Raw genomic sequence first — 24,177 nt, 5'->3', positions numbered from 1 at the left:
AACCTATTTATAGGCAGAATTGATCCAACATGATAAGCTGGAAATAGTGGAATAGGCCCTATCTCTCTAGTGATATATATAATTTCTTATCAACAGACGATGGAAGTGACATAAAATAGTTTCTGATTGCACTCTCTCTCTCTCAAAAAAAAATCTGATTACAGTTTTCTTCACAAAATCAAGAGAGACATGAAAACGAGTATCAAATAATCTGCCGCGTGTCAGCAGAGACTCGAGACGCGAGTGTCCGTCTCCTCGGCCTCCAGGCTCCAGCATCCCGTTCCGCCCTCTGACCGCGGCGCCAAAGCTCCTCCGCGCGCGCGCGGACGCGCGGTATATATGCGCGGCGCGCCCAAATCTGCCCGCGTTTCGCCTCACCGCGCGGGAAACGTGAAGCTAATCCAACCCCCGTCTCCCGCTGTGCTCACTCTGACTCTCTCTGAGCTTCTTCCCCCCATCGTTCACAAAAACCCAAACCCTAGAGTCGATCCCCGCCTCTCCGCCTCGCCTTCTCGCTCGTTCTCATGGGCGGATCTGCTGATCCCGAGGCGCCGACGCCGACGCCGTCGCCGTCCCCGTCCCCGTCCCCTTCCCCGGCGAAGGCGACTCCTTCGCCTGCTTCCGCGGACGGGAATCGGTTGCGGCGGTGCGTTCAGTCGAAGCTCTCGTGGGGACCTCCCAAGGCGGGCGGAGGCGGAGGAGAAGCAGGAGGTGCCGGTCTCCCTCCCCTGGCCGCGGGCGATGGGACGCCGGAGAAGGTGAAAAAGAGAGGAAGGCCGCGGAAATCAGAGGCCGGCAAGAAGGTACATTGCTTGAATTTTGCCTACCTTAGCTGTTGTCTGCGTCTTCTCGGTAGTCCATACTGTTCTGATTCACCCGTTGGGTTGAATTTCGGTTGGTCCAACTAGTTCTTTTAAAGGACATATAAGTCTAGTGTGCCACTTTTGTTAGGGAGAGAACATGTCAAAACAATACATAACTCAGGTAGAAACATGATTAAATTAGGGTGTTGTGCACAATTTTTAATTCTTTATCTGTTTATCGATGACAAAAAAAATCACTATATAAGGTTGCAACCACTGTATAACCACTATCCTTTGATGGCTATCAAACTAGTCTAAAAATGACTGTTCATAGCTTCAAATGGACTTAATTGAGAGAAAAAAAAATCCAAATTCAAATAGACTTATTTAAAATAGCACCGAGAAAAAAAGGGCGAGTAGATGAGGATGATGAAGATGGTAGACGAATCTGAGCAAGCATGACAAAAAGGCCCAATTGTGTCAGGCAGAGAAGGATAGTGAGTGCTGGCGGAACATGTCTCAATTAATGACACCAAGTCACCAACCAGTGAAGTTTCCGATGATAGTGGCATCACACTGTGACTACTGTCGCTCCAGAGCCTACACTGATGCGCTCTTTGGTAGTGTTGGCAGATTATCCAAGGGAATGTCTTATTGTTTCTTCTCTAATAACCTGTAGTTGGGCTGGTTGAGCCCAGGGGCGTACCTACTAAGGCCCAACAGGGGTCCTTGGACACATGTAAATTATTTTTTTACAGTTATAACTATACCATGTGGGATATCCCAACCAAGTTACATTGGACACCTGAGAAGGCTACCGCATGGGTCAGATGAGCATAAGGACCCCCTGTAATTTCTGTTCTGGGTTCACCACTGGTTGAGCCACCTACCACAACTAGTTACTCAGTACTAGTAGTTCTATTTTGGGCTGGAGCATGCTAGGATTTGTGGGCAAGGGGCGAAATGGGCATGAATGGTGCTTGACTACACCTATATGATCATCTACTCACTAGCAAGAATTTTATGCCATTGAATGTAACCCATCTCATTTATCTCAAATTGGATCTAATCAGGCAAATGGGTAAAGCTGCATCCCCAGATAAGCAGCGCATAAAAGAAACCTTTGCAATGTAGCTGCAGACATTCACATGATCCTAGGTAGACCGATTACCGTGTTTATGTATTCTGTGTATATCTTATATTCTAAGAAAAAGGATCCATTCATTCAATTTAGGTGCTATATATTTAATGAACCGGTACATGTGTGTTATTCTGTTCACCTTTCATTTATGTAAAATCCTGATTTGTTTAATCAAACTCATGCAGCCGTCTTCAAACAGAGAGACAACTGGTCTGGAGCAAGATAGTAAGGATGAAGTGATTTTGGTTGGTATGTCAATCCTGTACTTGGTCTACACATGCCCATATTTTTATCATTTCTATTAACTTCTTAAGTGCTTCACCAGTCTGGTCATTATTCTGTTATGTATTTACTATACATTGTGACTGGCACGCAACAGGTGATATCATGCCAGAAATATCACATTTGAATATTTGACCTGAATTTCAGATGAAAGCCCTCAGAAAAAACAGAGGAAAGGCAGGGGTAAGAATCAGGGTGCAGCACTGAAGGTTCCGAACCGAAAGCACTGCAAAGCATTGGAATCTACTGATGGTGAGCACTTAGCCGTCACCACACACACATTTCTGTGCTCGCGCGCACGCATGCATGTGTGAATATTGTTGGTGATTTGATACTGTTGAGTTTCTCTGTAGAAGTACCCTACCATGTTGGTTTGTACAATTGAAAAAAAATAAAAAAAATACACTTCTACCAAGTGTTCAGGAAACACATATTGAACACCATTCGCACTATTAGTATTAAATAATCCGTGCATTCGACAATTTGAGTTTAACAAAAAATAATATCCAACTATTGAGTGTCAAAACAGTCTGAGTTTATAGTCATTTGCTTGCACATGCTGTTGTGCATATAAAGAATAATATATGCCATGGCTGCTCAATTGAAGTTAACTCAATGCCATTGTTTAGCTGCGATTGTATCTCTACCTACTCTACTTTTGAAAAAGTGCAATGAGCTTTTCTTTTGCTTGTGCAGGTCATGAAAGTTGTCAGCAACTACGCAGCAGTCAGACTCAAGCTGTCTTGCCTCAAAAATCACCCACATCAGTTGATATTGATTTGGTGACCGGCCCATCTGAAGCAAGTCCGGTTAATGATAATGTTGATGCACTAGACAATGAAGATAAGCCACAGTTGATAGTTGATCTAAGGTCAGAGGCAAATATAGCTGCAGAGGTATGCCCCATGCCAATGTTTGATTTGAGATACTGTATGTAGTCTTTTGGTCTTTTTGTTTTATACCTTCCTTTTGACTATTGTCTCAATAATTCATTAAGAATATTCTGACTATTCGATAATCAATTGAAAATTGGGTGTTCTATCATGCTTATTGCAAGTTTAGATCTGTAGTCATTTGAATGCCCACCTTGTCATCTCAAGCAAAGGTAAAACGTAAAATGTTACTAATAATTCAGACAGTGGATACTTGTCCTTTGTGGTTGCGGTGGTTGCCTTATGTTTGGTTGAATACTGTATATTTGTTCATGGCTTTTGGGCCCTGCACAAGTTTATATTTATAATATTTATTATATTGAATTTAGGCTTTGTACTATATTATAATGTTCTCTGAATTGCATACATTTTCTTAAAACAACAACAATTGTTTAAGAAATATTGTCTTATTATTGTTAAGCAGTACAGTCGGGTATTAAAATAAGCTTAACTTCTGTCTGTGTGAATCATCCTCCTTCAATGTTTTACAACGTCTTGGATCTTAATATACTCAATTTGAGTGTTCCTCGGGAAAAAAAAAGTCATGGTTGCTGTTTTACTCTTCTGTTGATTCCAAGATTGTTCTTGTTGTCTGAAAAGTTCATATTATTCATTGCCAGGAAAATCGGAGGTTATCATCTGGAAAGAAAATGCATCCATTTTTTGCTTCTCGGAAAATACACAAAGGTGCTGGCCAAGATATTCTTAATGTTGAGGATGAGGATATGGATTCACTTTGTGCTTTTGAAAGAGACCCACCTTTATGTCCTGTTCATGTTTTGTACGAACTGGAGGTGTGTCTATATAAAAACATATATTTTGTTCATCTGGTTCCATAATGTATCTCACCTTTGTGCTTTTGTGGTCCGCCTTAGGGTGGTTTGTCTAATGCGACTGAACATCTGTGTGTGTGTATGTGTGTGTTACAGGTCACTATGCCAATTCACTGGAGTAACAAATGGCTAATTGCCGACAAATCTTTTCTTGGCACTAGTACCACTGAGCAGAATTCTGCAGAGCATGCAGATCCAGGAAAACATTTGGCTAACTTTCATGACAAACAAAACAAAAGCAAGTTTTCTTCTCAGGATGTGGTACAAGTTTCCTTTTCCCATTGATCTTTTTTGAAGCATTCGAAGGAGTTTGCTTTGTGCGTCTGTTATAGATTTTTGGTTTTATAGCCAGTGAATTTCTTGTTCTAATCATGCGCTAATCTTGATTTAAACACAACCATTTGCTTTTCTCCACAGATTGATGTTGATGATGAGTGCCTGTTAGCATCTAGTTCCTGTTTCCATGCCTCTCTTTTTGAAAGCAAACAACACGAAAGGGTACAGCATGAATTGCCTGAAGTCACTCCGAAAGGGTAAACTGCATTGGACACTATTTGCCTTGATGTGTGCTGGACAGGACTACCTTTCTTCTTGTTGTCTTAATTTTGCCTTCAGATCACAAATGAAAAAGAAAATCAATAATCATTTGAACCTCACCAGCCTATGAAGTTGCAAAGCGTAAACTCCTGACACTCACAAGTACTGGTCAAAATTAATACTCCCTCCATTCCAAAATATAGGGCACAACTTTTTTTTTGATGTTCCATAGTACAGAGCATGCATTTTTTTTTTGACTGGGAGGGCATGCATTCATGCATGCAATTAACTAGCACACACCCCTCCCCTATTTTTTTTAATAACAAAAATCCCCTACCCTCAAGATCCTTGATCCCATTGGGTGCATGCATTTCATTTATTGGGGTGATCCAAACGAGAAAGTGAAAATAATATTTTTTTAGTCTTCGTGTTAGTGATAGTTGTGCCTTAGATTTTGGAATGGAGGGAGTAGCAAACAAGCCCGCCCTCTGTTTGGTGTCTGTTTTAATGCTCACTTAAGTGGTGTCAGCCATTAGGATGCTACTTTGTTTTACACTTACGTTGTTTTCATGTTCATTCTTTTCTTGGCACCTACTGGTTCTATGTCCTATTATCTTTTCTTTGATAGCCTACCTCATAATATTTCTGTTGAATAGTTGAGGGAGAGAAATATACTATGTAACTGGACGATTGTATTGAGACTTAGGGGGCTGGTATATACTGTATAGAGTACAAGAAATAAGGGGATCTAGAGATAAGGAAGACTATGATACAAATCAATCCTATCCTAACATCCCTCTAACTACCATATACTCTAACAATTTCTTTATGGAATGTAGCCTATTGTACAATATAATAGTACTTAAATTTGCATCAATTGTGCTCCATTCCTCATATATTTCTATCCCTTTTGAGTTGCACATTACTAATTGCCTGATAGTGTCAATCAGCGTAAAACAATAATGCAAAGTAAAATGCTGCTGGCACCGCATAGTTGTCTTTTTATGACTGCCATTTCTGAAAAAAAAACTGTTGATTTCATTATTGATGGTGGCATGAAAATTTTCATTGTTTTGTTGTAGCCAATAGGTCAACTGAGCTAGTGTCAATAATCTAGATTTTGCATGATATATTTTTTGCATCAGCCTTTATCTCTATAGGTTTGATGGCAAATAACATAATATTTGCTCTTGTAGCTGTCAGACAGCTAACCTATGGACTGACAAGTACCGGCCTGAAACTGCTGCACAGGTAAACATCACAATTTATTCTACATATTGGCAGTACGAATCATATATTTCATAATAAAATCTCGCTGCCTGTTTCCAATTGTTTCTATTTGATCAGGTTTTTTAGCCAACATGCTATTTTTATGAACTCACAAAATAATACCTTCAGATATGGTTATACTTGCTCTGAGATTACTATTTTATCTTGGTTGATCAGGTTTGTGGTAATTCCGAGCATGTAAAATTCCTCAATGAGTGGCTTAAAGGGTGGGATGAAAGAGGTCACAGAAATAAACAGAATATAGTTACTAACGGGAGCATGAATGGTAGATCCTGTCAAGATGGTTCTGATACAGATTATTCAGAAGATGCTTCTGATTATGAGAATGTGCTTCTAATTACTGGACCAGTTGGGGTGAGTTCCATTTTGAAGATTACTTGCCGTTTGCATTGTATGCTTCACGTATTGTTTTGTTTTTTCTTTTGAATTTGCTGGGCATCATCTCCTTGTGTGTTCGCGTGCGTGTGTGTTTTGTGGGGGGTTTGTGTGTGTGTGAGGGGAAGAGGGGGGCGGGGAGCCTTATCTTATTTGTTTGAGCTCGAGACAATAATTTTTACACCCCCTGGAACTTGTCGGGAATTTGAATTGGTCTGTACGTTTGAAAGTACTAAGCTACGTCTAGGCAGAATAGTAAGTTTTCGACCACTTTTTTCTCCACATGAAGGTGTGGTAACATAAGATTACTGGCTGCAATCAATTGATGCTCCTATAGTATTCTATTATATATTTTTGTATGCTGTACTTGAAAAAAAAGGTGTACCAACCTATAAGCAATCAGTTTTGTTCCCAGCTGCAAAGCTGCTTCTTCATTCTCTTTGTTCATTTTTACAGTGTGGAAAATCAGCCGCAGTTTTTGCATGTGCGAGAGAACAAGGATTCAATGTAATTGAGGTATTGTCTGGAATTCCATTTTTCTCTACCTTGTAAGAGCTTCCATATTCCTATATTATTTGTGTACTAAGATACTAATATATTTCGGCTTGATGAATCCTTTCAGCTTCTTCTTTCCTTTTCGCCTGTTTTTCTCTACAATATCTACCAATTCGGGACTTTTTTGTAACATTAAAATGCTGTAAAAATGATAATACTGTATTGGAAGTCCTTTATTTATATACTCCCTCCATCTACTTTTGATAGGCATATTTCCAAATCTGAAAAATTTATTTTTGATAGGCATATTTCAATCCAACAACTTATCATCTTAATGGCTTTCTTGGATTTAATGCGTGACTCTCCATTCTTCCACACAAGATTAGCTACATGGGCATCGAGAAATGTAAATATTAATGAATCGCTTGTTTACGAGGAATGACTAGTAGCATATTTAAATGAATGATAAGTAGAACCACTTATCATTGGTCTGTGTGTCAAGATGAAATATGACTATCAAAAGTAGATGGAGGGAGTACAACACACACATGTTCCTCCCTTAGGAACATGAAAAATCTAAGGGTGATTTAGTATATGCTTTTCCATCCCTCTCTTGACACGACCAGCTTAATATGCCCAAAACAGTTGTGTTCCCATTCTTACCGCACAACAAGCTTCTTGCTCAAACCCTGGATCTGAAACCTGACAAGCTTCATGACTCCAGTCATCCTAGCATCAAGTACATTCCCACTAGAGTATTTGTTCATATGAATAGAAATTCTATTATATCCATTTCTGCACATTCAAGGTACTCTATGTATAGAGGAATAAATAATTTTGAACATATAAAATATGGCGCTGTTTGGGGGAGCTTCTGGCAGAAGAAACTGAAAGATCTCATTGAAATTGAGCCTAATCCCATTTTGGGTAGATTACACCGCTCACACAAACCTTAGCTTATGCATTTGTCTTTGCTTCGTGTAAAAGGGTTACATGGGGGTTGAAGTGTTTTGGTACTTGGTATATATGTTGGTACATCACTCGTTAAACTAGCAAGATGGTACTATTCTACCATGCACTCACGCCCACATGCATGGGCTAAAGTTGGGCTCAACTCGCCCCTCTTGGGTTGGGTCTCATGTTTTGAATTCAAGGAGGGTTTTAGTTATACTGATATTGTGGAATGTGCTTATTTCAACTCGACTTTGTTAAGATATGGTGATACCCAGAAATTAGCTGAAATCCATTTTTTTTTGCTCGCTATGAGGTGTCACCTTGCTTGGTTATTTGGGTTTCGTTTGTATATATGAGAAATGCTAACATAACCACCTCCATGCGCACCCATACTGGTGTGGATCAGTCTTGCTTTAGCTACTATGGAATTTCGTTATTATTATGAGGCACTTAGCTAGCTCATATCCATAATGATGACATCAAGTTCATAATCATGTCTAGTTCTCTAAGCGTAATCAAACTTCATTGTCTAGTAAGCACAGACAAAACTTAAGGTTCTCTACCACCTGATTATTTGAGTTATGCATTTATGATTTGTCTGTTGGTCTAATCAAGCTAACATATGATAAAAGGCTAAGTAAAGGTCCATGGCCTATAATTGGTTCTGTCTTCATCCTTATGTTTGGATATATTCTAAAGTATAATCTTGAACTTGTTCCAGACATACTTGATTGTAAAAATGCAGTAGTGTCAGGGGTTATAGGTTTTTATAGGTTACAGTCAGTAAAAATGTTACGTTACTATGGAATTATGGACACATGCTATTCAAAATGCAGTGCTTTCATTTTAGAGAAAACTAGGACATGGGACATGAACAGAATTCTGAGTATTCTCGTTACCTAGTTTACAGTACTTCAGCAAAATTTATTCCTGAAATTTCAACTCTGATTTCTAAAGCTTGATTTTTTTATTCTGATGGAAGTTTGTGACGTTTTTTCTAGGTAAATACATCCGATATGAGAAATGGGGCTTATGTAAGGCAGAAGTTCGAGGAAGCAACTAAATCACATGGTCTAGAAAAATGGTCTGTGCAATTTATTGTCCAAGTTATCACTTTTCATATTTATGATGATAATTATGTTGATTTTCCTTCTTTATCCTGATCATGTTGTATCTGTGTTATGAACCATAGTTAATGGGGGTAAGTACTGCACATAAATAGGCTGGGTTGTGATGACTTGAAAGTTAAGGAGCTTAGGAGAAATATGAGACCATGGATCTGGGAGATTTTTTTATTTCTTTTTTCTTGCTTATGAGATAACCGAATCTACCTTACCTCTTATACAGAGTAACAGAGATAGGTCCTACATCTCCTGCCTCCGTCATTAGGCACATGTCCATTGAGTTTTGCAGCTGAAAAAAAATCACTTTATTATAATATGTTTCAATCTATTATCCTGGCCTGGCACACGTAGAGCTAGGGATCTGGTGGAGTCCATGAGCCTACCGTAGACCCCCATGGAGTGCTCATCAACAGCCAGTGTCTGCACAACATGGGTCACTGGCAAGAATCACTCAACAGTTGCCAGTTTGGAGACACCTTTATATCAACAACTGTCATCTTATGACCGTTTATTGACAAGTACCGGAGTGTTCATTCTGAGTTTCTGACTAGAGAGTGCCCCTTCTTGTAAACTCCATAAATATATTCACACGCAAGATTTTGGGTTATATAGGAGGACGAAACATATATAACCAGTGTCTCGATCAACCTTTCCCCACATTTGTATTTAAAAGAACTTTCCTCATATTTACTTCGTAAAATTGACTACTATTCGACGGCGTTAATGCCTAACATAATCTGGGATAGACAAGCGTGATCTCTAATGTGGCTACGGCTGATTTTTCTCAACCAACTAGATGATAAGAACAAAAGGATGTTGGTTTTGGGGAACAACACGTGCAAACAAAAAAAAACATAAGATAGTTGTTTACAGTTCTTATGAAGTTTGCTCTTTGTTTTCTTGCCAACTAGATGCATAGCGAAGTGCAGTTTAAATGACAATCCAAGCATTCTTGTCTCAAACTTTTCAAGTTTGCATGTTTGAGGCAACCTCAGAAGTATCTTTTGGTTTCCCATGCAGGTCACAAGAGATCATCGGTTTACCAATAAGCAATTCCTTAGATCCAGCTTCAGGGACTCCTGGCACGGCTGAATACAAACAAGTCATTAACAAGACCCTCATCCTATTTGAAGATGTAGATACTGTTTTTGATGAGGACCGTGGATTTATTTCAACTATACTTAAGATGGTGGAGACTACAAAATGGCCAATCATACTGACCAGTAACAGTAAGCCTTTTTGTCTTTAGGATTTTGTACATCTCTACCATCCTTCGAAATTTCATTTGATTAAGAGCATACTAAAGCTCTTGTTATTTTGTTGTTTTTGTCTTTATATTTCCTGAAGAGAAAGATCCGCCATTGCCTCATCTCTTGGCTCAGCTAGTATTGGATTTCACATACCCATCATCTGCAGAGTTACTTTCACATGTCGACATGGTAAAAACAAATTAGTTCTAGGCTGAAATACCAAAAAACTATGCTGCTTTCTGCAATTATTGAACGATGACCATACCATGTTTTCGTGCAGATATGCAAGTCTGAAGGAGTAGAAATCACTGTTCCTCAACAGAAGCATATAATTGATGCCTTTTTAGGTGATATTAGGAGAACAATGATGCTTTTACAGTTTTGGTATCAAGGCAAGCAGCAATACTCAGGTTGGGTGCTTTGAATGTAAAATCCCTTTCAACTCACTATATGGTTGCGTTCTGGTTCTGACCTGTTGGCCCATTACTAAAAAAAATTAAGAGTAAATTTCATAAAACTATGTATACTTTGCACAATCTATCACAAAACTATAGATTTAAGAACTCGTTTCACAAAACTACAGATTCAGTGTCTTCGTTTATCACAAAACTGCAGGTACTTTGCACAATATATCACACAACTACATATTTAAGAACTTGTTTCACAAAACTACAGATTTAATATCTTCATTTATCACAAAACTACAGGTTTAGTGTCTTCATTATCACAAAACTACAAGTTTTAACATTGATATAACTTGTAGTTTTGTGATTGTTAAAACCTGTAGTTTTGTGATAATGGAGACACTAAATCTGTAGTTTGAAATATCAATAGATGCAGCAGCCAATATGTTCAGTTGTGGAACTTGTTTGCAAATCCTCCTAGACTAGCGACTTCTGAGTTTATGATAAAATTGACTTTAATGGGCTTTATCTGTCATCAAACAGTTGTTTTATTTTCATATTTAATTGTCAACTTTAAGTTAGAAATTTCATTTGGCTGTTGCATGATTTGTTTTGCTTATTAATTTTTTTCTGTGAAAGAATGTTATTGAATATGTTCAGCTTACTGTCAGCACCGAAATGTGACCATGTCTTGAGATAGCTGTTTTAGTTATCTTTTTCATGTGATATTAAGGGCCTGTTTGGCACAGCTCCAGCTCCAGCTCTACCCCTCCTGGAGCTGGAGCTCAGCCAAACAGTTTCAGCTCCACCAAAACTGGGAGTGGAGCTGGGTGGAGCTCTCTCACAAAATGAACTAGAGTTGTGGAGCTGGGTTTAGGCAGCTCCACAACTCCACTCCAGACCCAACTCTTGGAGTTAAATTTAGGAGTTAGAGCTGTACCAAACAGGCCCTAATTCTAATATATTATAACTTAAAACATCTCTCTTATTTGCAGAAGTGGATGCATTATTAGGACTGTAGTTTGAAATATCAATAGATGCAGCAGCCAATATGTTCAGTTGTGGAACTTGTTTGCAAATCCTCCTAGACTAGCGACTTCTGAGTTTATGATAAAATTGACTTTGATGGGCTTTATCTGGCATCAAACAGTTGGTTTATTTTCATATTTAATTGTCAACTTTAAGTTAGAAATTTCATCTGGCTGTTGCATGATTTGTTTTGCTTATTAATTTTTTTCTGTGAAAGAATGTTATTGAATATGTTCAGCTTACTGTCAGCACCGAAATGTGACCATGTCTTGAGATAGCTGTTTTAGTTCTCTTTTTCATGTGATATTAATGACAAATCAGTACCTTAGCGTAACAAAATTGCAATGTTGTGTTCAGTCTTGAAATGATGAGCACATCAATTTTGGTACACTAATTTTGTGTTTTGCTTTCAGGGAGGTTGAATAAGTGCCTGTCCTGCCCTTCTCTACTTGATTTGGATGCAGTACATTCTACTGTACCAAGAATAATGCCTTGGGACTTCCCTTGTAAATTATCAGAAACAATATACATGGAAATAGACAAAACAATCGTGACAGCTGAACAAAAGAAAAAACAGATGGAAGTATCAGAATTTGAAGGCCTCGAATTACAAATAATGACACCTTTGACCAAGGGAAGAAGTGCTGGTAAAACAAGAAAACCTAAGAAATCCAAGTTAAAGCATGGCCGCTCTGCTGATTGTAATGATGCTTCACCTTGTAAGAATGACCTTGACGATTTCCATGATAGTCCAGATATCCCTCTTCCATCCAATCATCAAAGAATGAGAAATAGGCGTGGAGTAGTTTTGTTTGCTGAGTCTGATGATGATCTAGCTGATGCACATGCTGCCAAAGATGCCACATTTACTGTTCAAGAAGGTAGATTGCTCCCACAATCTTCAGAGCTGCCCTGTTTATATGGCCATGGGATTTCCAACATTGTTCCAGAAAGTGTTTTCTTCCAACAATCATTTGTGCCTCATTTACATAGGGAAGTGATTTCAAATCAATTATGCTTTCCTAGCGAATCAAGGGCCTTTGAACCTGCCAGTTCTTTCCAAAACCAGCTTGAAAGCAACATGCCCGGGTCCATTTCACAAATATGTGATACCTTTATGTCTCAGGGCATTTCATGTGTGCCTGAGTCATCGTTCATGGTTGGGGGGACATCTGCATCAATCAGCAGTGATGATCTTTTATCAAGTCTAGTGTCCAATGGTTTGTCTGCCCTTCGTAATGAGAGTACTTACACTGCATCTGTAGTGGCACTAGAAGACACTAACAAGGTGGAGAATCAAATGACTGATGAACCTCAAAAATGCATGGAAGATGAAGTTGGTGAGACTTGTGAGGCTTATGTGGAATTGGCTGACAGGAATGATCATGCAAGCTGTTCAATTACAGGATATCAATTGATGGATGAATGCAGTCGTGCTGAAAGTGTTTGGTTGCTTTCAGGGAAAAAAAACAATGACTCCTGCAAGGTCGAACATGTACAAGATACTTGGAACAGGCTACGGCGGTGCCATCCTGTACTTCCATGTGACATGAATCACAACAGATCAGTTTCTGGAGCTTTGAAGCGTGTTTCAAGAGTGTCTGATTTAATATCAGAATCAGATCTTATGCTCATTAGCTGCCACCCTTTTAGTAATGTCAGTGTATTTTTGTCTCTTTTGAGATTCATGTTTCTGTAATATGGTATTGAAGTATTTATAATTTTGTGCAGGATATTTCAGATCCATCTTTGACTCCTTACACTGAGTCTGATGGCTTCTCGTACAGCAAGCAGCTTGAGATGGGATCTATCTATGCTCAGCATGGTCTTTGCATTTTTCTACAGGATTCCCAAGCTACAGATGATGGTTTTGTTGATTTGTTACAAGAGTTGTTATTTAGCGGTACAACTACCACATCTTTGGGTAAATTTGTTAGCTCTGGAATCAGCTGTGGTGATGGATCTGGGAACATTTCCCATGTAAAATACCCAACAAGTTGTATTTCTAAGAGAAGGTAAGCATTACAGTGTGTTTGCGGTGCATTTTATTGCTTATGACTGATATCATATGACGAGCTCAAAAAATATATATACACATGATGGACTATCTTCCTTATAGTTGGAGCTCCATGTTGATCCCTTAGCTATGCTTGATTTATCGCATCAACCAGGAGTATGAGTAGAGTGGATTATTTTATTGGTCACAGTAATTTCTGCAGCTTGCTTCAATATAGGGTCACATGTTCACAAGGCGCATGCATCGGCAAAATGAGATTTCTATTGGTGTGATCTTTCATACTTGTAGAGTTTTCTATCAGAGCATAAATGACATGCACTTTATTTGGAAATGCAAATGAGATTTTAGTGGCTGGCATATGCATTTATTGGTAGGCTGGCCAGAAAGAAACAAGGGTACATTACTTGAACCAACACTGTTATTTAATTACGTATTTCGCTGTTATGCACCAATTGATATGATGTGCTCAGGGCACCTGTAGGTTCACACAAAGATTGTGTTTTTGCTCTATAATCATAAACATTGTCATCTTGTTCCCTTATTAATCTACTGCAAGTTGAAAAAATGGTTGCATATTTGCAATTTCCTTAAAAATTGGACTTCATAAGAATTTTAGTTGTTACCTTGTAAATTTCACTGACTAAAATATTTTATGGCTACATGAACCTTTTCCCAGACTAGTTAAATCTTTTTTTTTGTTGTATGGACACGCTAATGGAAGATTCGTCTTGGGGGCACTGAGCCTGCTAAGTGCAAACTTTGACAGTTTGATTATTCTCGTATAGCACTCCCTCAATGTTGGTGGCAACCCTTCCCTGATATCGAACCTCTGATCATATATGACTCAATGTGGATTTTTCTATTGGCAGTTGAGACTTAACTTTCTCTTGATTAATTGTTGTCGTTCTTTATTCAGGGAGCGACAAGCTCGTCTTCGTGAAGTCCTGCTTCCGGTAGTTCCTCCTAAGCTATCTCAGTCACTGAGAGGTCCTGCTTTTGTTGATTATTTGTCTTCGATGAGTCAGATTTCACAGTTGGAAAATATGCAACTCTCTGAATGTAAAGCCTCAAGCAAGCAAAGAAGGTAATCACTGTCTCAGTTCAAAAAGTGTACTTTTTATGTAAATACAAGTATGATGCTGTACATATGAACCAATATGCTCCCTTTTGAAACTTGTTGCTATTGCTGAGCCATATGCCCATGTCTCATTCTGTAGAATTCCATATTTGCGCCTTACAAAATTTCCTACTTTTGATAAAAAAAAAGTTTCAAACTTCCGTTATTGTTGTATGGTTCAAAACTTTAACTGAATAAATTCAACTTCTACTCTGAAAGTGTGTAATTTATACATGGTTCAATTGAATAGAAATTCTAAGAGTAGCACTATATCGAGATCTTAGGACCTTGATATTTAAGACAAAAGAAGTCGACTATTCAGAATTTGTTATATGTGTCTCATGCTTCTAGTTTTCAAGAAGTATGTGTGCTTCAACCTGCAAATATGGTTCCTTATTCCCTATTTTCTGTACCAATTGGAATTTGTTACTATGTTAGCTGTAACTATTGTAGCACCAATTCCATTTTACTAACTTGCTTCCATTTCTCATATACTTTGTTATCCCTAATGATACTGTTTTCACAATATTATGTGTTACTTGTGTTATCACGATTCAATTTTTAGGAATCTATTAACAAACATTTTTGCATTGAAGCACTTTTTCACTGGCTCATGGTTGCTGCTTCTGCTCTTTGTCTTTGTGATAGGTGTCGTCAGCCGAGGCATTACTTGAGTTCTGGTGCACTTTCACTGTCTGCTGAAGATATTGGATTATTAGCACAGTGCAGCACTTTCAGCGACAGACGGGAGAGCGAGACGATTATAGAGCAAGCGATTTCCTAGGAGTATATAAGTTAATAAACTGGTTGATGTAAGCGGCAACATTTTTTTGCCAGCTTGATTAGAGGCGATAGGATAATGAGCTGCCTGAGATGGCTCATTCTTATATTCACAATTCATGACCCGTAGCCAAGTGGTGAAGTCTGGTCCATAGTGGGCGGAGCTGACGATTCCAGTGTATTCAGTTGTATAATGTAAATGCATGTTGTTGTCCTAATTATACCATGTGACCTTCCCAGCTGATGTACACATACATCTCCATCCAAAGAGAAAGCGCACCCGGGTGAACTTGAAACTTGAGAGCAAATTATCTCCAATTGTCGTATAAAATTATCTTTGTTTACGTCTTATATTTTTGCATTCCACCTGCAACTCTAGTCTTCTCATGCACAGCCTGTTTGGAATATGCGGATTTCGACATATTTTTATGGGATTGAACTATATTTGGAACAAAAAAAAAAGGAACCGGTTGTTGTGTGTAGTTGAGATCTACTACCTATTAAACTGAATCGCAGAACAAAATTTGATGTTTGTTGGAATTGATTAGAACAGTCCCGACCAATTATGTTTGCTCTGCTGGGTTGCCATGTGAAGAAGAGCAATACGTTCTTATCCCAACCAATAAAGCTCAGTTCTTTCATGTTAACCCTGCACAAACTTCACATGAAACGTCCATTGTTTACATAAAAATGTTGCAGCAACCACACTTATGATCCTTTCTTAATAATAGCCAGACATTACCAGAGCACAAATTGCAGACGGATGGATAGACAGACACCGAGAAGGACGAGTCTAGTGGCTCAGGCTGCTCGCCGTCTTGACGAGTCAGCCGTGGACTCGAGTCAATGCGTACGATTCGTCCGGTCTTTGGCACGCATTATATTCTCTCCTCTGATCTCCTCCTCGCTGAGTCTCGCTACAAGAAAGAAAACCCCAAATACTCAAGCCGCGAAAACGTCGCGCTTAGCTGGAACCCACCCTCTTACAGCGAGGACACTTACTTACGTGGAGCACCGTCTCGTCGTGACAGCTACACTTCCGCACCGCTCCAGGCACTACTGCTACTGCTCGTCTCGGTCTCGCTCCCTTTCTTTCCATCGAGAGGGCGACGTAGGGTGTTTTTTTTTTTCCGATCCCACTTTACCATAACTAAGGTTACGTAAATGGTGAGAGCAACAAAAGTGTGACGAATAAATTATTATTGGCTATAAAGTATGATAAAATTGATAAAAGACTTAAATCTATGATACATGGAACATGTATTGAAAAAATATGCTGTCATAATGTTAACAGTGGACCAAACACGTATACTTTGCATCCTTTTGCGATGTACTAAACCCTGTATTGCATAATAAAGTTGTTTAAGTTATTAAAAGAACCAAACACATATTTAACAGTCACATGCAAAATATGGTTGAGAATCAAACACACCCCCTAATATAAGGATGTCTCCTACTTACCTTTTTTTTAAGCTGCTATCCTTTTGTCATACAACGTACTAAATAGTATTTTAAAAAAGTTATATATAAGTTTTTTAATTAAATAAATCTATTTTTTAAGTTATAAAAATTAATATTTATTTAATTATATCGTAATGCCTCTTTTTTTTCTATTACGTATCGTTGAAAGTTTCAGTCAAAGTTACGTACTCTCTCCGTTCCAAAATAACTCAACTTAGGATGTGACATATGTTAGATTGATCAACTTAGAGCAAGTTTAAAAGTATAGCTCACTACTAGCTCCAATTCATCTATAGTCAATCTAATAGCCAATTCATACAATTTTTTTTACTATACTATTAATATATGGTCCCACCTGTCATACACACATTGTGTATTGGAGTCCATGCTGCGGCTGGCTACAAGCCCGCTGCTTTTCTCTCTCATCATTTATCTTATTAAAATATATTTATAGCTGGCTAATAGTTTGCTATTGTACCTGCTCTTAGGAGTAGTTATTTTCATATGGAGGGAGTATATTAAGACAGAGTCTGACGCGGGGAGCCTTCCGCTTCTTTTGCCGAGCTGGCCGGCACACCACAATCACATCGCCCTACCTACGTCCTCCTGCCATATTGCGCGCGACCCGACGCGGGGCATATCCCTTTCCGGCTCTCGGCTGTCACAATTTTCCAGCGTTTTTCCTTGTTTCGTCCCGTATTGGCTTCGTGCCGCTTGGTGATGGGCTTTTTCAGCTTTGCGCTCGGCTCGCTTCGACGGTGCTTCCGTGTGCTTCGTTCGGTAGCGTGTGTCCCAGCTTTTACGTTGTTTCCCACTTCCCACTCGGAAAATAATAGTATTCCGTATTGGTCTTCCTTCCTTTTGTTACAATCCATTTTGTTTCTCTGTTTTTTTAAAGAAGTGGGTACGCATGCCTTGGTTGCGTTTCTCTCTGCATATTCGCACGCAATTCGTATCGAGGTTTCTTGTAAGGTAATGGTACTGCGTGTTTTTGCAGCGAATTCGAATAAATACAGCGCCCTGCTCCTGACCAAACCATCGACCGTTCATCACCATCTTTGCCGTGCTGAACTGCGATTTGAGATACTCCATAATGTTAACGTTTTCCGGAGGGTAAAAAAGCCAAGTGGGCTTAAGAGTAAATGGGTAATTATATATTTCTACCGCACCGGCTAGGCTACCGTATGCACGTACGTGTGGCTTCTGCAAGACTCCAACAGCACCAAAACTGTGTACTGCTCTCTTGCCATTGGAGGATTGATTTGAGCTGCCCAGGATTTCCCCGTCAGCACGGCACGCTTGCTGTGGCTCGGGGCAGCGACGACTCTTACGGCAATCTTGCAGTCAGACTCGTCGCCGGGTCTCGTGTCGGGCTAATGCCGACCACAAAACTTAAGCACATCAATATCTCTCGCCATTAAACATGAATTATGGCTCGATGATGTACGTAGGTAGTACTACTCGATGATCTTGGTCAGGAGAGCTTGTGGGTACAGTGCACGTGGTAGTTTTCAGTCTATGGTTTGGAGCAAAAAAGGACAAGGGGGCATTTACGTTGACTCGTCGCCAGTTGTTTGAGTGTTTAAGCAGCTTTTCACACGCTTGATTTCGGATCAGGATCCTCTGCATCAGAGTATAAAATGCATAGGTGCTACAGTAAATTACATTATAACAAATCTGCACCCTCAATTTCATAATCCTAGGCATACGATCAACATCCACACTGTGAATGTGGCAGAACAAGCCGTAAGGTAAAATATTGATGCTACAATACTATGGTTGTGTTTAGTTCACACCAAAATTAGAATTTTAGTTGAAATTGGAACGATGTGACGAAAAATTTGGAAGTTTATGTGTGTAGGAAAGTTTTGATCTGATGGAAAAGTTGGAAGTTTGAAAAATTATTTTAGAACTAAACACAACCTGTATTGATTTGATTTTTCATCTTACTGCCCAAGTACTACTATAAAACACCGTGGAACCTTGCTTTAGCATTTCAAAATGCAGAGGATCCGGATCCAGTAAATTTGGCAGAACCGAAACTCGGTGTTAAAGCATAAAGCGTCTGCAATTTCAAGGTGAAAAATCGTCCGCTATGTGCATATCTGCCCCGCATGTATACGACTAACTACGCTCATACGCTAACACGTAATGAAATACCATTGGGTTGTTTCACTTTGGCAAGAACACGCAGGCACGTGCCCAAACACCCCGAGTCCCCGACGACCGGAATGTTCCAGCTCAAACTCACTATAGTAGAGAGTACTCCCTCCGACCAAAAAAAAATAATCTAGAATTAGATGTGACGTATCCTAGGACAGTGAATCTCGATAAATATATGTTCAGATTCGTTATTAGAGTAAGTTTAATAGTATAGCCTACTATTAATATATGTCCCACCTGTCATACGTACATTGTGTCTTGGAGTCCGTGCTGCAGCTGGCTACAGATCTATAACCCGCTGCTCTTCTCTCTCATCTTTTATCTTATTAAAATATGTTTACAGCTGGCTAATAATCTGCTATTATACATGCTCTTAGAATATGTCACAGACACTAAGTTGATTTTTTTTATAGGATCCAGGGATAGAGTGGAAGAAGAGCGCACGCCAACACCGCAGCCATTCCGGGCCGCCCGGACCCAAGAAAAAACGCACGAAAAGCGCAAAAAGCCGCGGCTGCGGTGCCGCGCCAAGCTCGCGCGTGGGGCCGATCTGTCCGCGGTTGCGAGCGCGCGCGCGCACCAGAAAAGATGCGGGTCAATGCGACAGCGCCATCCGATCTCCCCCTCTCCGCCCCCCACCCACCCAAAAAATACTCGCAAAACCTCAGCGCCGAAGCTAGTGGGCGAAACGGAGAAAAAAAATAAAAATCTGCAGCTTGCCGTCTTCCCTTCTCTTCTCTCCTCTTCTCCCCCAAACCCAAAGCCAAGCCAAGAGGAGTCTCGCTCGCTTGGCACTTATCACGAACCATCCTTCCCCTCTCTCTCTCGTCCATGAGCTGAGGCCGACGATGGGGCCGCCCGCCGCGCCGCCGTCGCCGTCGTCGTCGTCTGGGGGCTCGTCGAGGCGGCGCCGCCGGCTCGAACGCCGGAACGCCGCGAAGCACATCGGATACGACGCCTCGAACTTCTGCGCCTACCCGCAGTCCCCGCCCGCCGCGTCCGCGCCTGCGTCCGGGTCGCCGTCGCTCGCCTGCTCCCCGGCGTGCTCCCTCGACCTCACGAGCTTCCGGATCGGCGGGAGCGGCGACGGGTGCAGGGACGTGCAGCTGCTCTGCTCCAGCCTCGGCCTCTCCGGCGTCGACGACTTCGCCGTCCCCGTCGCTGACTGGGAGGCGCACAAGGCCGGCCGCTCCTCCTTCTCCTCCTCCGCCTCCACCCCCAAGCCGCGCGAGGAACCCCCCGCGAGGGACTCTCCTGTCCGCCGCGAGGTTGCCGCCGAGGAGGAGCCGCCCTCCCTGCCCGCCCCCGCCGCTGCTCCCGTGCTCCCGGCGAAGGAAACGCCCAGGTCCGTGGCAATTGAAGCTCCAGCGCCCCTATTACGGGTGGATCCGTGGGAGCCAGCCCGTCCAGATGTGAGGAAGGCGAGCGGCGAGGGAGGGATCAAGGGCGTGCGGCCGCCGCCGGTCGTGCTCAAGCCGCCGCCGTCGATGGTACGGCCGGCGGTCTGCGTGGTGGAGTCCACGTGGGATATCTTGCGGTCGTTCGCGCCGGAGGAGGATAGCCATGCTCACGCCCCGGCGAGCAGATCTGGTGGTGATTCCGCATGCCAGGACGCGGGTGAGGAGGAGGATGATGCGGCCGCGGTGTTGACGCTGGAGGAGCTCAGGCTAGGGGAGACGTCCGAGGAATTCACGGGCACGTCTTCGCTGTCGACGACGAACGATGACGAGACGTCGAGCACAACCACCGAGTCCATGTTCTACATCTCGCCGAATGGGAGGTTTAGGAGGAAGATCCGGTCGTGGTACCGGGGGATGCTCCTGGGAAGTGGCTCGTTTGGGACAGTCTTCGAGGGGATCAGCGAGTAAGTGCTCTAAAGAGTAAATTTTATGATTTCTATATGCTGATCGCTCACTTTGTGCTTATGATTTCTATATGTTGATTGTTCACTTTGTGCTTATGATTTCTATATGCTGATTGTTCACTTTGTGGTCGAGAATTTGTGAGACCCAACAATTTAACCTGCCCTAAGATAGCATAAGGCATATCTTGGAAGCCATTGTTAACCCGAATTTAGGAAAATTGATTCTCTGATTGATTGTACACTGTATGTCTCCAATTATATCTCTTTAAGTACAGTTGCTAGATGGCGTGTAGGGTACTAGTAAGTGGTAATTGAATCATCAACATGATTTCATTTTCAACTACTTGAATAGCATAACCCTACGCTGTAGACAATCAGAATTCCGCTAGAGTCAGAATGTTGAATGTAATAGTACTTTATTTATTTGATTTGTTGTGTTCAATATGACATGATGTAAACATATGTTTAATCACTAAGGGTTCTGAAACATGTGAAACTTAGCTTCTAGAAGATGCACATGAACTGGCTGTCCTAAATGAATCATTGTAATACCTGTTGTTCCTTTTATGTGGTGTTCAATTGCAACAGTTATTCTTAGTATAGGCTGCTGTAATGTTTGCATAACACATGTCTCTTACATGCCGGAATAGTTGATATCGACATCTTATGATTTGATGTTTTACAGCGAGGGTGCCTTCTTTGCTGTCAAAGAGGTCTGCTTGTGTGATCAAGGGAGCAATGCACAGCAGTGCATTTTTCAGCTTGAGCAGGTTGGTGTTTCCTTTTTGTTTGTCAATAATGCCAGGGCCCAGGGCTATAATATCTTACTGGTTCTGTTGTATTGTAAATGTGATCTGTCCTAACTTCTTTTCATATTTTAGGAAATCGCACTTTTGAGTCAGTTTGAACATGAAAATATTGTGCAGTACTATGGTACCGACAAAGTAAGTTATTGATCGACCATTCATCATTTTGTTGAAGCACCATTTGCTATTGGGCTGTATGTAAATTTCTAGTTTTCTTGTACTTTTTTTCTTTTAAGGCTCATATTGAACCATTCTTGTGACTACTGCAGGAGGACTCAAAACTGTACATCTTCCTTGAATTAGTCACCCAAGGATCTCTTGCATCTTTGTATCAGAAGTACAGACTGCGAGATACTCATGTTTCAGCATATACAAGACAGATTCTTAATGGGTTGACTTACCTGCATGAACGAAACATTGTTCATAGGTAATAACATTAGTTGAATCAGCATATCTGCTGTTTAGCCTTCTAAGGAGGCTTATTGTTTTTTTTTTTCACTTCAGCTGACAGTTATTCTAATTAATGCCTGCTCACTGATTTTTATCGTTAGCTTGAAGATTCTTAAGGAACTGGTACTGTACATTTATTCTGAATAAGTGAATAACAGTTCAAATCTCGTCTTGCAGGGATATCAAATGTGCCAATATATTGGTGCATGCCAATGGATCCGTGAAACTTGCTGACTTTGGTCTTGCTAAGGAGGTCTGCTTACTCTCGCGAAATCTTTATGTTCCTTTTTAATCTTTGAATGTTTCAGTTATTATTTTAAAATTTATCTCATTTATATGATTGATTTCTGTCAAATCTCTCAGATTACCAAATTCAACGTGCTTAAATCGTGCAAAGGAACTGTTTATTGGATGGCACCTGAGGTATGGCACAATATTTCTATTAGATTAGATTTGGACATGCTTGGGTTTTACTTCCTCCGTTTCATATTATAAGATTTTCTAGCATTGCCCACATTCATATAGATGTTAATGAATCTAGGCACACATATATATCTAGATTCATTAACATATATATGAATGTAGGCAATACTAGAAAATCTTATAACTTGAAACAGAGGTAGTATTTGTTTACCTTCTTTTATTTTGATGGTTTATCTAGAATAACAAACTAATAGGTAGGAGGTAAAAAGCCAAAAATGTGTTTATAATGCATTGATGTTAGATAATGTTGTAGTTGCCTCCTAAGATAATGATGAAATTTCAGGTTGTCAATCCCAAGACAACATATGGACCTGAAGCTGATATATGGAGTCTGGGCTGCACAGTCCTAGAGATGTTGACACGTCAACTTCCCTATCCTGGTCTGGAATGGGTGAGTTATTGTTCATCAGGAATCTAATTTAGCTCCTCCAAATTCAGTTATGGTGTTTGTTCCAAGTTTGATAATTATCCAGTATGCATATTACTTTGTTTCCTTTTTGCATTTACCCCATTTTCTCAACTTGTTCTGCAGACACAAGCTTTATACAGGATTGGGAAGGGGGAACCACCAGCAATTCCAAATTGCCTTTCTAGGGATGCTCGTGATTTTATAAGCCAGTGCGTAAAACCCAATCCGCAAGACAGACCTTCTGCAGCAAAGCTGCTGGAGCATCCTTTCGTTAATAGGTCAATGCGGTCGATAAGGTCTATGAGGACATCTTCGCGCTCAAATTCATCGGTACGCGGCATAAATGGATAGAATTGAGGACGGCTTCAGAATATCGGTGGAATGGTAAGTTAGTCTTCTTTAACTTGCTTTCCATTCATGCAAAAATAGTAAATATTTAAACTGTTCCTACACAATTGTTTTGCTTCGTAAGAAAAGTTGGGCAAACGATTTTCACACATCATCGCCGGAACACAGATTCGTCCATATCAAATATAATACAAAGTTGTTACCGTCAGCTGCCCGGTTGTGGCGCACTAGGTTGACATTGAGCGCGTGGTTAATCTGACTTTTGACTGGCGTGCATATTCTCTCTTGCAGATATTAGTTCTGCTAATCATGTGGAGCTGGCCGGGGAGGACGATTCGTTACCGGGAAGCAATATTGTCAACAGCACAGTCGTCAACCCCAACCATTGCGTTTCATTTGTTGATTCTTTCTCATAGTTTGCTGCGAGGGGATATGTCGTGGTTTAGTCAGCGGCTAATATTCAGCCCGGAGAATTGGTTAAATGTGCATTCAAGCGCATGAGTGTAAGTAGGAACTGACGATGTAAATATGCATGTTCGTGGTGGTGATTTATTTGTCTTTGCCATCATATGCCGTGCTTTGCCAAACTTTGGAACTTCCGATGACAGTAGCTTAGGTTGGAATTGCCGTGCATGTCTTCTTGTTAGAACAAAGGGTGTACGGCAGCTCATCAACGATTCCTGTGCAGTGGTACGGGTATTCCAAAGGAAAAGCTACGATTGGTTGGTTGTTGTTCTCCAGTTGGCAGTTTGGCGTTTACAGCCACGTCGCGATTGGCATTTGGCGTCTTGACGATCACTTCTCAGTTTTTACGCGTTGTTTGACTTGCG

The 24,177-nt window shown here is 40.7% G+C and overlaps 2 protein-coding genes across 3 annotated transcripts; both read left to right on the top strand.

Moving 5' to 3' along the window:
• The first annotated feature begins 80 nt into the window (after nt 1–80).
• Nucleotides 81–16,008, top strand: LOC127765390 (uncharacterized). Of its 2 annotated transcripts, none has more exons than XM_052290279.1 (18): nt 81–803; nt 2,130–2,193; nt 2,374–2,478; nt 2,923–3,122; nt 3,779–3,952; nt 4,088–4,252; nt 4,409–4,524; nt 5,725–5,779; nt 5,975–6,172; nt 6,650–6,709; nt 8,644–8,726; nt 9,787–9,995; nt 10,114–10,205; nt 10,297–10,426; nt 11,863–13,106; nt 13,181–13,464; nt 14,383–14,550; nt 15,232–16,008. In XM_052290279.1, exons 1-18 carry the CDS (start codon nt 525–527, stop codon nt 15,365–15,367), a joined length of 3,762 nt encoding a protein of 1,253 aa, XP_052146239.1. In that variant the 5' UTR covers nt 81–524; the 3' UTR covers nt 15,368–16,008. The 2 variants fall into 2 exon arrangements, with proteins under 2 accessions (XP_052146239.1, XP_052146240.1); XM_052290280.1 differs by lacking the exon at nt 15,232–16,008 and adding an exon at nt 14,188–14,263 and having other exon boundaries at nt 14,383–14,498.
• A 3,649-nt stretch (nt 16,009–19,657) lies between these two features.
• Nucleotides 19,658–23,915, top strand: LOC127767954 (mitogen-activated protein kinase kinase kinase 1-like). The gene is made up of 9 exons (XM_052293443.1): nt 19,658–20,851; nt 21,537–21,621; nt 21,733–21,795; nt 21,927–22,084; nt 22,285–22,360; nt 22,471–22,530; nt 22,874–22,981; nt 23,123–23,383; nt 23,639–23,915. The coding sequence occupies exons 1-8, from the start codon at nt 19,836–19,838 to the stop codon at nt 23,348–23,350; spliced, it is 1,794 nt and encodes a 597-aa protein (XP_052149403.1). The 5' UTR covers nt 19,658–19,835; the 3' UTR covers nt 23,351–23,383; nt 23,639–23,915.
• The last annotated feature ends 262 nt before the right edge of the window (nt 23,916–24,177 follow it).

Source organism: Oryza glaberrima, chromosome 3, assembly GCF_000147395.1.
Source record: "Oryza glaberrima chromosome 3, OglaRS2, whole genome shotgun sequence".
Lineage (NCBI taxonomy): Eukaryota > Viridiplantae > Streptophyta > Magnoliopsida > Poales > Poaceae > Oryza > Oryza glaberrima.
The sequence above is the reverse complement of the archived record's forward strand: the minus strand, read 5'-3'. Positions and strand labels throughout refer to the sequence as shown.